General features: G+C 38.2%; 1 protein-coding gene across 2 annotated transcripts in view; it reads right to left on the bottom strand.

Moving 5' to 3' along the window:
• Positions 1 to 12,124, bottom strand: part of SLC44A1 (solute carrier family 44 member 1) — a 68,691-nt gene that overhangs the window by 14,708 nt on the left and 41,859 nt on the right. For both annotated transcript variants that reach the window (XM_021380164.1, XM_021380163.1), the window contains exons 6-10: positions 10,872 to 11,041; positions 9,025 to 9,114; positions 4,854 to 4,981; positions 3,602 to 3,788; positions 2,575 to 2,740 (exon numbers count right to left, since the gene is read on the bottom strand). In XM_021380164.1, the coding sequence (XP_021235839.1) occupies positions 2,575 to 2,740; positions 3,602 to 3,788; positions 4,854 to 4,981; positions 9,025 to 9,114; positions 10,872 to 11,041 (741 nt within the window). The remainder of the gene's footprint in view (positions 1 to 2,574; positions 2,741 to 3,601; positions 3,789 to 4,853; positions 4,982 to 9,024; positions 9,115 to 10,871; positions 11,042 to 12,124) is intronic.

Genomic DNA, 12,124 nt, shown 5'->3' with positions numbered 1-12,124 from the left:
CATGCATTTACTGTCATCCTACAGAATTGCTACAAATTCTCAACAGGCCAGCATGCAAAAGGAATTTCTCATCCTCCTTCTAGTTGTGACAGTGTTATTCACTCCATGTAAAACACTGACAGTCTTTGCAAGTCACAATTTTGGCTCAATTCTGCATGTCTAATTTAGATACTATATCTCCAAGTAACAACGTATTAAAAGAACAAGTGTTCCCATCTTAGGAGAAAACAATTTTCATGCAAGTTTCATTCAAAAAGATCAAGAAATACTCTTCATCATATGAAAATAACTTCTGTGCAACTTCACCATGAAATGTTGATAACTGAACAAGTTTTCCCTATGCTTTCTTCAGAATAACTTTTAGAGCTCAGGTGTAGGAAGTCAAATTCCCCTTTGGACAGAATCACATAAAAGCTAAGGCCTAAGCACTACACCTAGGCAACCAGACCAATATCTCCTTGTCAAGTAAATGTAACTGAGTGATGACTCTATAATGTACAGTGCTGAGATCTGTTACTGAGCAAGTTAAGGAGACACTTTCCTGCTAAGTTGAATGAATAGCGAACATATCTAAAACATTCTTCAATAGATAACTTCTTTTTTGCTGTGGAAAGCTGCTAACGTGCAAAATATTGGGGAATTCCAATGTCATGCCCTTTATTTCTTCGTGAGTCACTTTTCAATTCAGAATTTTACTTCAAAATTCATGAAAGAATAACAGTAGGGAACAATTGATAATTGCTAACTTGAAATAAAATTCCTATTAAGGAATGACAGGTACATTTAGAAGTAAAATCATACACTTTCAGGTGATAGAATATCATAAATAAACATAAATCAACATGATATCATTAATCAACAAAACAGATGAAGCATAAGCACTGTTAACCTGCAGCAATGTAAAGCTATCCTCTTTACTCTGCACATTCATAGTTCTTTACTTTTTACAACCCTGCAACATCTGATAACAACTTCTCAGATGTATTTCACCGGTATATTGGAGGACTCCATCATTAATATGGTTTATAATATTATTTACTTACTGTCAGCACAGTAAATAAATTCCTTGCCTTTTATATATTTTAAAGAGACCTAGTTCAGGTAACAGTCACAACTAAAAAGACAAACTAAATATTTGTGATTATGCACTTCAAAAAATATCTGCATGATTATTAAAAAATCCATTAAAATAAAAATCAAACTCTTCACAGCATGTCAAGAGAATAGAGTATGGTTGATGGATATCCCTAGAAATTTTTCTTATATCCTTCACATGAAAAGCTTTTTATACCAAAACACTTCCTGAAGCACATTTGTATATAGGATACTAATATATATATTTTTTTTCTTGGGAACAGCATCACTATACTATCTCAGTTTACCTTGCTTAATTAAATCAACACTGCTAAATATTGTGTCAACACCCTTTACTCATGCTGCCCTTTAATCAGAGAACCTGTATTTATTTTGTTTGGAAAAGACCAAGAAAATCTGAAGGTTCATTCCTGAATAATGATGTGCATTTTTGTCTATTTTACTTTCACATAGATGATAAAGAGACAATTAGCATAGCTGATCCTTTTCCTTACAAAAAAATACTGCCACAGTTCTGCTTCTCAACCAAAACATAGTACTTCAGATCACTGAAATACCATTTATTCTCATGAAATACTAATAAAGCATCTGATATCAGGTGGTTTTTTGTTTTCTGTTGTTGGTGGTTTGGTTTTTGTTTTCTTTTGTTTTTCTAGGGAAAAAAAGTGGATCCTAAATGGCTTAAAGAAGATAATTTTCACTTATTTCATGTACATTTTGAGCACATTTAACTTCAGAGAAGTCTTCAAATACCAGATACAAAACTCAAGCCTGGATGAATTTATCTGGACAAGCCTGTGATTCTGAAATCAGTCTTTTATCTCTGTGAAGCCAAATTCTAATACCTGAAGGTTGTTAAAAAACATTGCGTAAGCATTAGTATTGCTTTCTTGAACAGCCAGCAGATAAATGCAGAATAGCCAGGGTAATGTTCTAATGTTCTGATACCCAACTGGGGACATAAATACAGCAACGAAATATGCAGTTTTAATGCATACATATTTTGTATCACTGTAATATTTGTACATAATTTTGTGAGAATCTATATGTAAATGAATCTATTAAGACCCTGAGCAATCTGGTTTAAGAAAGGCTAATGAAGATTAATTTAAAGGGCATTGTTTTGCAATTAAAATAACAAATTGCTGTCAGTAGTTTTTAAATCTCTACTGAGTTTAAAGATGGTGAAATATGGTCTTCTAGGTGCATTCTTCTCTTGCAAACTATCACCCATGTTTTTACAACGTGCACAGGTTACAAGGTAAACAAGATTTCAAATCCTAAACCCCAAGAATATCATCCACAACCAGCAAAGCATGTTACCATAAGACTTCACATGATATAAGACAAGTTGAATTGTATTAACTACTCTCCAGCTTTCAGGCAGAAAGGAAGTATTCTTCCCAAAATCTCTATCCCTCATTATTTCTGCTAATTGCATTTCTAGGCTGCCCACAATAAAGCTAAGCTTATCCTTACCTTGTGAAATAGTACGTCACTACAGCTCCTGCTACTGTCATCTGCTGACAGGCTAGGATAAACTCACTTATCCAAATCAGTCCTACTACGTGGTACCACCACATGTACTTCAAGGGGCCTACCATCCGAAATTCAACAAATCCTTCTTCATTTTGGACAGGACTACCTAGAAATTAACAAGGTCAAAAAAGATTCACAGTGATTAGCTGTTCATAACCATTCAAAGAGGAACCACTCTAGATTCTACTCATGCTACTAGCTGTCAGATTTAGGAAAATGTTTCATAAGAAAGACATACCTTTTGAGTCAATCAGTAAAACAGCATTTGAAAAAATGCACTAAATTTTTTTCTGCATATTCAAAATCCTGCAACATTTTCAGTTTCTAGCCTTATGGTGAAAACTTCCAAGACTAACCAAGTACCAAGTACACATACAATTAAATATAATGAAAATAATTTTATTATATTTTCATTCTTGATTTGTCTGTTTTATTCTTGATATAATTTACACAGTGAGACTCATACCTCCTTAGATCTATTATACAGAAATAGCTCTGTGACCTGAAACACAGATACATTTGGATAAACAGTAATTTTCAAAATTCTAAGGTTTTTGTGATGAATTATGGTCTTGTCCACAACTCACTGCAAACTAAAACAAGCATCTTGCATTTTAAAAGCATTTGCTAGCCTTCTCTACTGAAGTAACTAAGATTTGAACCTCTAAGGTTGACTAATTCTAGGAGCTCTTGACAAGATCACAACACAAGCAAAGATCCCATCTACGCTCTCACAGTAGGCAGAAATTCAGAGTACAATAGCTGCTTTCAGAATATCATGTACAAACAGAAGAAAAAAACAAAGAATATTTCACTATTTATCTGGAAAATACTAGACACTTCCAGTGTATTTATGTTTCAGAGACAGCAAATGTATGCAATGGCCCTTACATTACCATTTCTTCAAATGTGTGAAAATTGGTTTAAATACAGTATGCTTTTCAAAATAAGCCTGGGAGCTGCCTACCTGTAGTACCAAGGAAAAGTAGGACTGTGGTCCAATACGTCCAGAAGAGGATAAGCACAAAGAATGTCCAAAATGGCTGGAAGACTAGCAGTGGCAAGTGAATGAAGACCTTGCCGGCCACATGGAACAAGGCAATTGTGAGAGCTACTCGTTTGCGCATAATTAACATTATTAAGAGCAAGATAACCTAGAGGGAGAAGTTTTACAAATCACATTTTAGAGAACTGAAAAATAAGCAAGAAAATACTTTGCACAGATGGGACATTTAAACACAGAACATTAACATATGCTCTATTCTGAGAGCTCAAGATCAAAATATAAAACCTGGATCAGCTTCTTCTGGTGAGAAGTTATTTTCCAAATTACACATTTAGGGAATTCTAATCTCAAATTATTTATTTGGAATCATCATCAGCTACAGGTTTACAAGAGTATGCCAGATTTCACCCTCAATTATGTTGTTAAAGCCAATGAAATTAGCAAGATTGAAAGATTTAACAAAGAAAACAATTTTAACATTCATTTTTGGACATTGTATGGTAGACTTGTCATGTAAGTTAGTCAATCATTGACAATTTTTAGTTGCAAGGTCAGTGACTCTGAAAGAAATAACAAGGCTGAGAGAACATACAGTGGTTCAGTAGTTGCTAGATTTCAGTTCACAGAATCACAGAATGGCTTGGGTTGGAAGGGACCTTAAAGATCATCTAGTCCCAACCCCTCTTCCTTAGGGAGGGTTACAAATTACTCAATCAGGCACTAGATAATGCTAACCAGGGCCCCATCCAACCTGGCAGCCTTGAGCACCTCAAGGGATGGAACATCCACAACTTCTCTGGGCAGCTTGCACCAGCACCTTCCTAATGATCCTTGTGTAAGTGGAAGAAATTTGGGAACAAGTGATTTCAGAAATATGAAAAGACTTTTAAATAAACTGAAATTGCAAAGTATCTCTGAACTGGGAACCTAACAAAAATGTCATAGGTGAAACTAGATTGGGAGCTTCATATTCAGCTATTCATGGGAGGTCTCTGTGGACATCTTAAGAGGATAACAGAACAGATGCAGAGTCAAAAGCTCCCTTCTGACATGAGAACATATTACAGAACAATGCTAAGAAGACAAAAAAGACACCGCAACAGAGCTTGTAGTAAAAATAAACTCTTAAAACTTGTGCAATATAAACCTTCCACCTGAATAAACAAACAGAAAGGTGAGACAAGAAAATCATATGGTAACTAGAAAAACATACTGTGAAGATAGTAGCTGAAATGGCATAGATCAGGAGAGCCTGAAGATTTTCTTTGGCTATTTGAGTCTCAGCAGCACTGGCAGACATTCGTTCCTTAGCATAGAGCCACCACAGGACTCCTGTACCACCTATGTTTTAGAAGGGAAAAACAAAAGTCATATTAAAGATGCTCTTTCACGTGACACAGTCATACCATCTAGTACCAAAGAAACTAAGAAGTTTCTTTTTTCAAGTCTGGTCTGATACAGAAGATTCAATGAAACAAACGGATAAACCAACAGGAATCTGCAGAATCATATGAACTGAAAGATCATCTACAGCTGGGTCAGGTTCCTCAGAGCCCCATCCAGCCTGACCTTGAATGTCTCCAGGGACGGGGCATCCACCACCTCTCTGGGCATCTTACACCAGTGCCTCATCACCCTTACCATAAATAACTCCTTCCTTATGTCCAGTCTAAATCTCCCCACTTTTCATTTGAAACCATTTCCCCCTGTCCTATCACCACAGATCCTGATAAAGAGTCTGTCTCCTTCTTTCTTACAGTCTCCCTTTAGATACTGAAACGCTGCTACGAAGTCTCCTCAGAGCCTTCTCTTCTTTGTGCTGAACAGCCTCAGTTCTCTCAGCCTGTCCTTGTAGAGGAGGGGATCCATCCCTTGGAACATTTTTGTGGCCTTCCTCCGGACGAGTTCCAGCAGGTCCATGCCTCTCCTGTACTGAGGACTGCACACCTGGACCCAACACTCCAGGTGAGGTTTCACCAGAGCAGAGGAGCAGGATCACTTCCCTTGCCCTGGTGACCCCACTTCTTTTGCTGCAGCCCAGGATATGGTTGGCTTTCTGGGCTCCAAGGGCACACTGCTGGCTCATGTCCAGCTGCCATCCACCACTTACCCCAAGTCCTTTTCAGCAGGGCTGTGCGCTGTCTTTACATCCCCCAGCTTGTAGTGGTAGTGGGGGGCTGCTGTGACCCAGGTGCAAGACCTTTCATTTAAAAGGATGGAGAAGTGCTCAATTCTCTATTTCTGTCTTCTCAATTTGATAATCTTTCCAGAATCCCAACCCACTATGCCCACTTAAAAGATTTGCAGCTCTTTTGTGTTTTAGGGTGAAGTGTGTGAGGGGACTAGTTCATGGGAAACTCTAGCAGTGAAGATAATAGCAATCATTAGATAGACAACAGATGAAGTAAAAGCGAAGAAAAGAAAAGAAAGAGAGATAGAAGAAAGGGTGAAATTATTTGACAGGATGTATGTAAAAATTCAGGAGGGCGAACCAAGAGGGATCGCTGGGTAAGGATGCAAAATATCGAAAGGAAAAAGAGGAGTCTATAATCTCTTGGAAGATCTATAGAGAAATAAAGGGACAGTCTTGACCCTGAAAACAGCACCTCAAGTTAATGACAGAGCTACACATGCATCAAGACAATGTCTTTCAGGCACTGCAAAAACATCATTGAAAGGTACTGTGGTTTAAACCGAACAAAAGGCCAGGAGGCCAATATAGTATGATACTTTCCTCTAACCATCATTATGAAAATGTAGCCTTATGGCCAGTAATTCAATAGCATATTTTATCTACCTTTCCAAGGTAGAAATTTTCTTAAATGCAGGATTCCGGCCTCTCAGTGAACTAACCTCTACTGCTGTTTTTTTTTTTTGGTTTTTTTTTTTTTTTTTACTCAGAGTATTCTTCTCTGCTCTGTTGCTCTTTGTGAATCATTTGCATAAGCTTAATTAGAGATCACATTGTCTTTGCTGAAGGTACTCTACTGAGGTCTAAACTGGAGGACATCTTTTGGCATCCCATAAAGATACATCAAATACAGAATAAGCAGTACATTTCAGAGAGGACATAGAATATTTTAACAGTAAGTTACAGTAAGATAGGTTATTCAGCTCTTTCATTCAGCCTGGTTACCCAAGAATCATAGAATAACATGAGTTGGAAGGGACCCATAAGGATCTTCCAAGGAAGCTGTAACTGGTAGATGCAAACACAAATGCTCACCCTGCAAAGAAATGTGCTGCTGCCACTTCTTCAATTAAGAGGGCCTGGGTAACGCCCTGGGATCCATCTCAGCTTTCCCACAGTCCACTTCTGAAGAGACTGTCTGAGTTCTGGCCACATCTGCATCCCACTGTACTGCTTACTGCCTACTACATGTGGCCTACTTACTGCCTTTCTAGAACCACAGAATACCCTGAGCTGGAAGGGACCTTCAAGGATTGAGTTCAAACCCTGGCTACACACAGCAACATCCAAAACTCAAACCCTAAGTCTCAGAGCATTGTCCAAACACTCCTTGAACTCCGGAAGCCCATTCCATGCCCACTGCTCTGGGCAGCCCACTCCATGCCCACTGCCCTGTGATGCAGACCGTTTCCCTAACCCCCAGCTGCCCCTCCCCTGACACAGCTCCATGCCTTTCCCTCGGGCCCTGTTGCTGTCACAGAGAGCAGAACTCAGCGCTGCCCTCCTCTCCCTGTTAGGAGCTGAGGCCACCATGAGGCCTCCACTCATCATCTCTGCTCTGCACTGACACCACAGGTCCTCTTCACACATCTTGCCATCCAGACCATTCACCATCTTCATAGTCCTCCTTTGGATATGCTCTAAGAACTTTATGCCCTTTCTATACTACAGCACCCACCCTGCAGTCAGTGCTGGAGGTGAGGCTGCACAGCACAGAGCAGAGGGAACAGGCCCTCCCCTTGCCTGCTGGCAGCACTGGGCCTGGTGCTCACCAGGGTACACTTGGCCGTCTGGGCTCCAGGGCACACTGCTGCCTCACGTTCAGCTCGCTGTCAGACAGAACCCCATGATCCCTTTCCACGGGGCTGCTCTATACCTCTGTCCACAAGTTTGTACATATAATCAGGGCTGCCCCACCTCAGGTGCAGAATCCAGCACCTGTTCATGTTGAAATTCTCACAGCTGCTGACTGGAGAGCCCTCCAACTTGTGAAGATCTCTCTGCAAGGCCTCCATATCTCTGAGGAACTACACAGCTCCTCCCAGTTTGGTGTCATCTATATACTTACTTAATATGCATTCTAGTCCTGAATCCAGGACATTTAAAGAAATATTACAGGTACTCCAAGCTCTGTGGAACCCTACCAGATATAATCCATTTACTGCAACATTTTCACCTGTCAGCCAATTGTTCATGCATTGTATTATTTTTTTGTCAAGCTGTATGCAGGATATTTTGTCTAGAAGAATACTGTGAGAAACTGTACAGAAAGTTTTGCTGAAATCCAAAAAGCTTATACCAATTGGCTTCAGTGATCACATTCTGCTGGGCAAACCACTGTCAGCTTTAATTACTACACAGGTATTCTTACATTCTCCTAAAGACAGTATTTAATCTCTATTTTTACTAAGTACTTTTGCTTCTCTGTCCTCAAAGATACAGAGTTTCTTATTAATTTTTATTTTAAAGCAAAGAAGATATATAACGAAGTTTCTAAAGAAAATATTTTTTTTCCTTTTTTCTATGGCCACAGATCCTGGGATCAGTAAGCAGAAAAACTAATTGATGGTCTGCTTTTTTTTTTTTTTTTCTCCCAATCCCTTGGGACATGGCTGGTTCTTCTTTATACGTTACCTAGGTCATGCCAGACTTCCTAGGTCAATGGAAACTGGATTTGATTAGAAATTACAGAAAATAATCCTTGCTTCCCCTCCTCAAGGAGGGATTTTAGACATACCTACAATAGCTCCTAGGAGGACTGAAGGAGTTCATGAACACATCAGAGTTATATGGACACATCTATGTCCTGAGATCCCCTGAGGCCACATAAACAACAGCTGCCCTTTGATTCCCAAATGCTTGAGTACACCCAGTCGGTTGGTATGCTATCAACACATCCAGATCATCTTGCTGCTATGCTTGCAAAGTTAAGGAAAAGGCAGTGGTTAGGGCTATATGAGTTAGGCTGAAAGTAAGCTTGCTTGCCAAGCAAGAAGTGCAGAAAATCCCTACAGAGCAACATGCTATCTGAGTGAGTACTGCAAGTACAAACATGTATCTTGCAAGAGACTCAAACGAAAGCTGAACAAAAAAGCATAGTTCCAAGATATATGCAGCATTTTGCTGGTCTGTGGACATGGAAGACAAATTCCAGAACTGGGCATTCAAAAACCTGGAGAGGAACAAGACTTACCAAGCGATCCCAGAATGACAAGAATTGTTAAAATCCAGACAAGTACTCTTGAAATGTACCTGATTATAACCATCAAAATCATGGACAACACTGAAAAAAAAAAAAGAAAAAAAGACAAATATGATAAGCAGAGCAATTATTTCAAGTAGGGCTAGCCTTTCTAATTCTTCCACTGCACTAAGATCAGACTGCCTTCTAGGCAGATTTATTTTCTGCGTCTTACAGACTCACTGCACATCTGTTAAGGAAATCAGGCACCTCTACATCTCCTGCTTTAGTGCTACTGATTAAAACAAAAGAGAGCATAAGTACGTGTACATGGTACACTACATACAAAACATAATGTGTACATACAGACAGAGATGTATTTAGACAATGACATAACAGACAGCAAGACATGTTAGTACTCTGAATTTAGTAACACAAGTTATAGTCTAGCACACCTCCTCAGGAACACAACTTTGTGTTTAATTTCAAGATTCAAGTGAGTTCTTTAACAAGCTCTGTTCATATAGTTCCGCTGTCATTCAGGAACTACATATTAAAAAGACATCTTCAGTGTCAGTCAACTATAATTTAGGGAGTGGTGTACATTTCCAGATGCCTATTTGTATACAGTAGTAAGCTACTAAGAACAGGCTTAGAGAATCACACTATCTAACCAATTGTTTAAAAATAAATTAACTATGAAAATATAAAAAAAAGTGAAGATTATCATACAGTTTTCTCCTTGAAGTTAAAACTAACTGTACGTAAAACACTGAACTAACTTCTGACTTTTAACCCAGCAGTAGCACTAATAACTCAGCCACTAATTTTCAGAACATTCTGAATAGTTATTTTACCAGTATTACAAGGTAAAACAATAATCAGCTCTCTATTGAGAGCTGAAAAGATACTCAATGGTCTTCTGTTTCTGTTAAGTGGTATCTAGTCTCTTCTTTTTATTTATTTATTGTAACACAAAGGCAGATTAAAACAAAAAGACTTATTTTTCAGTTACAGCATTGCAGTCTTTTACTTTAACCTCACACTGCCCATATACATGGCTAGTGTCTGGTGCTTTCCATCTTGCACTTACTATAGTTGGCATACAAAGTGTAAAGACTTTACACTTAGTAGGAGTATACTCATTAAGAAAGTAATTTACGTGAGTGACTAGCATTCCACTTTAATTTACAATATTTTGTTACCCCAGCTCTTCAGTCTTGTCTTCAGTCTCTACAGGTCAGAAAAGGCTATTCATTTTTACTGCTCAAGCAGTAAAAATTATTAAAATTACTGATTTTTACCCCTATACAGCTGGGAATTTACAGCTTTTCAGGCTGAGTTTTTCAAAGGCCTGAAGTTGAGTGTTCATTTGTTTTTCTTAAATTTTGGGGAAAAGGGAAGGATGGAGTAACAAATTATATTTCCTTCATAAAATTTGAGCATCCCTGCACAATTTAAATTAAACAAACCAAAACGAGAATAATACTACTGCTCACCTCTCTGTCCTTTTTATTTGGAAAAGGAATTTAGTTGGCAGAAGATGAATATTATAAAAGAAAAATGTGAATATTTTAATAAAAATGAGAAGAATGCAGATGCTGCTAACTACACCAAAACTAACGTTAGCTAATCAACTGCCCCACATCTTCTATCTCCCATCAGAGGAAGAGGAGGAAAAAAACAGGAATGCACATGCATTGCTTCTGAAGTCATCTAGCTGTCAAAAAATATGTATAATTCTGAACCATTTTCTAAGGGCTTAATGCTGTAATACATTTCTTTTTCTTGTATTGTGATTAGAGGGTGTTAACAATCTCCTACTGCAGTAAATAGCTAGTAATGAGAAAAACAATTACCTAGTGACAACAAGCAAAGTCCCATTATAATCTCTTTGCTGGTCATAACTCCACTAATCAGCCTGTGTAAGACACTACTGTCACTGACAAAGGTGATCAGGGCCTCTGCAAACTTGGCATAGCAGGAAATGTTCACAGGAGCACAGCGATGGAAGAATGGAATAGGTGCACTGGTGACACAAGAAAAAAAAATCAGGAAAAAAAATTACTCCTACTTAATACAAATGCCACATCAACACACAAATGAAAGGTGAATAGATGTAACCACTCCACCCTCATAACATCATAACCAGAAACCATGTGTTGAATGCACAAGTGCTGCTGGAATGAGGATGATCATAATGGGAAATGATGTTGTTCTTAAAAGTAACCCTCTGAAGTTAGAGCGCACGTTCCAATAGCGTATTACCCTCCCACCCTTAAAACAGCAATGTTCAGAAAATGCATGTTCCTATTTCACTGAAACATATCTCATTCAAGTGTCACGCAGTGAACCAGCAGCTGAAACAATGCCTCTCACTCAAGTTGAAATGGAGTACTAGCTCACATTTGAAGCAAAGAAATCCCAGAATGACAATCCTATTCTTGAAAGGATACATTTTGCAATTAAAGACATCAGCATTTACAACTGTTGTCAAGCAAAACCAATATACATATTTTTTAGTATTCCCCCATACTACACTTGTTGTTCTACTAAAGATTACAATCACATTGTTTAGCTTTACTAAAATAATGCAATTCATTCTCTGCAAAAACATGCAAAGACGTCTCTATAGTTTCATTACTCCTTAACTGCTTTGGAGGCATCCTCACTCAAAGCACTGGTGCGAGTATTAAACCTTTTGGAGTGCTCAGCACAACCAGCTATCAAGTCTATCAGAGGAAGATAAAAGAGCAAAAATCTTCACATGAGAAGTGGATAATTTTGTTTTCCAAATGTTTCCCATTTCTGGCTCCTAACATCAGATCTCAAAGTAGTCTATTAAATCTTTGGGTCAATCTTCTCAATTGCGGTTCAGATGCGTATTTCATTAATTATACATTACTTTTTGTAAATGGATCCAATAAAAGAAATATATTTTGTGCTAAGTGAATCTTTTCTTTTAATGTTTCATTTATTTCATCCTCTGCAATGTTCCTTACTTCGGATTGCAGCAGCAATGCACACAATGTTTTGCAGTTTCCTCATTTCAGCAATGACTCATAAACCAATGATTTCCTATTTGCTATAACTACTTGTTAATCCCAAGTCT

The sequence above is a fragment of the Numida meleagris genome, chromosome Z (assembly GCF_002078875.1).
Source record: "Numida meleagris isolate 19003 breed g44 Domestic line chromosome Z, NumMel1.0, whole genome shotgun sequence".
Taxonomy (NCBI): Eukaryota; Metazoa; Chordata; class Aves; order Galliformes; family Numididae; genus Numida; species Numida meleagris.
The sequence above is the reverse complement of the archived record's forward strand: the minus strand, read 5'-3'. Positions and strand labels throughout refer to the sequence as shown.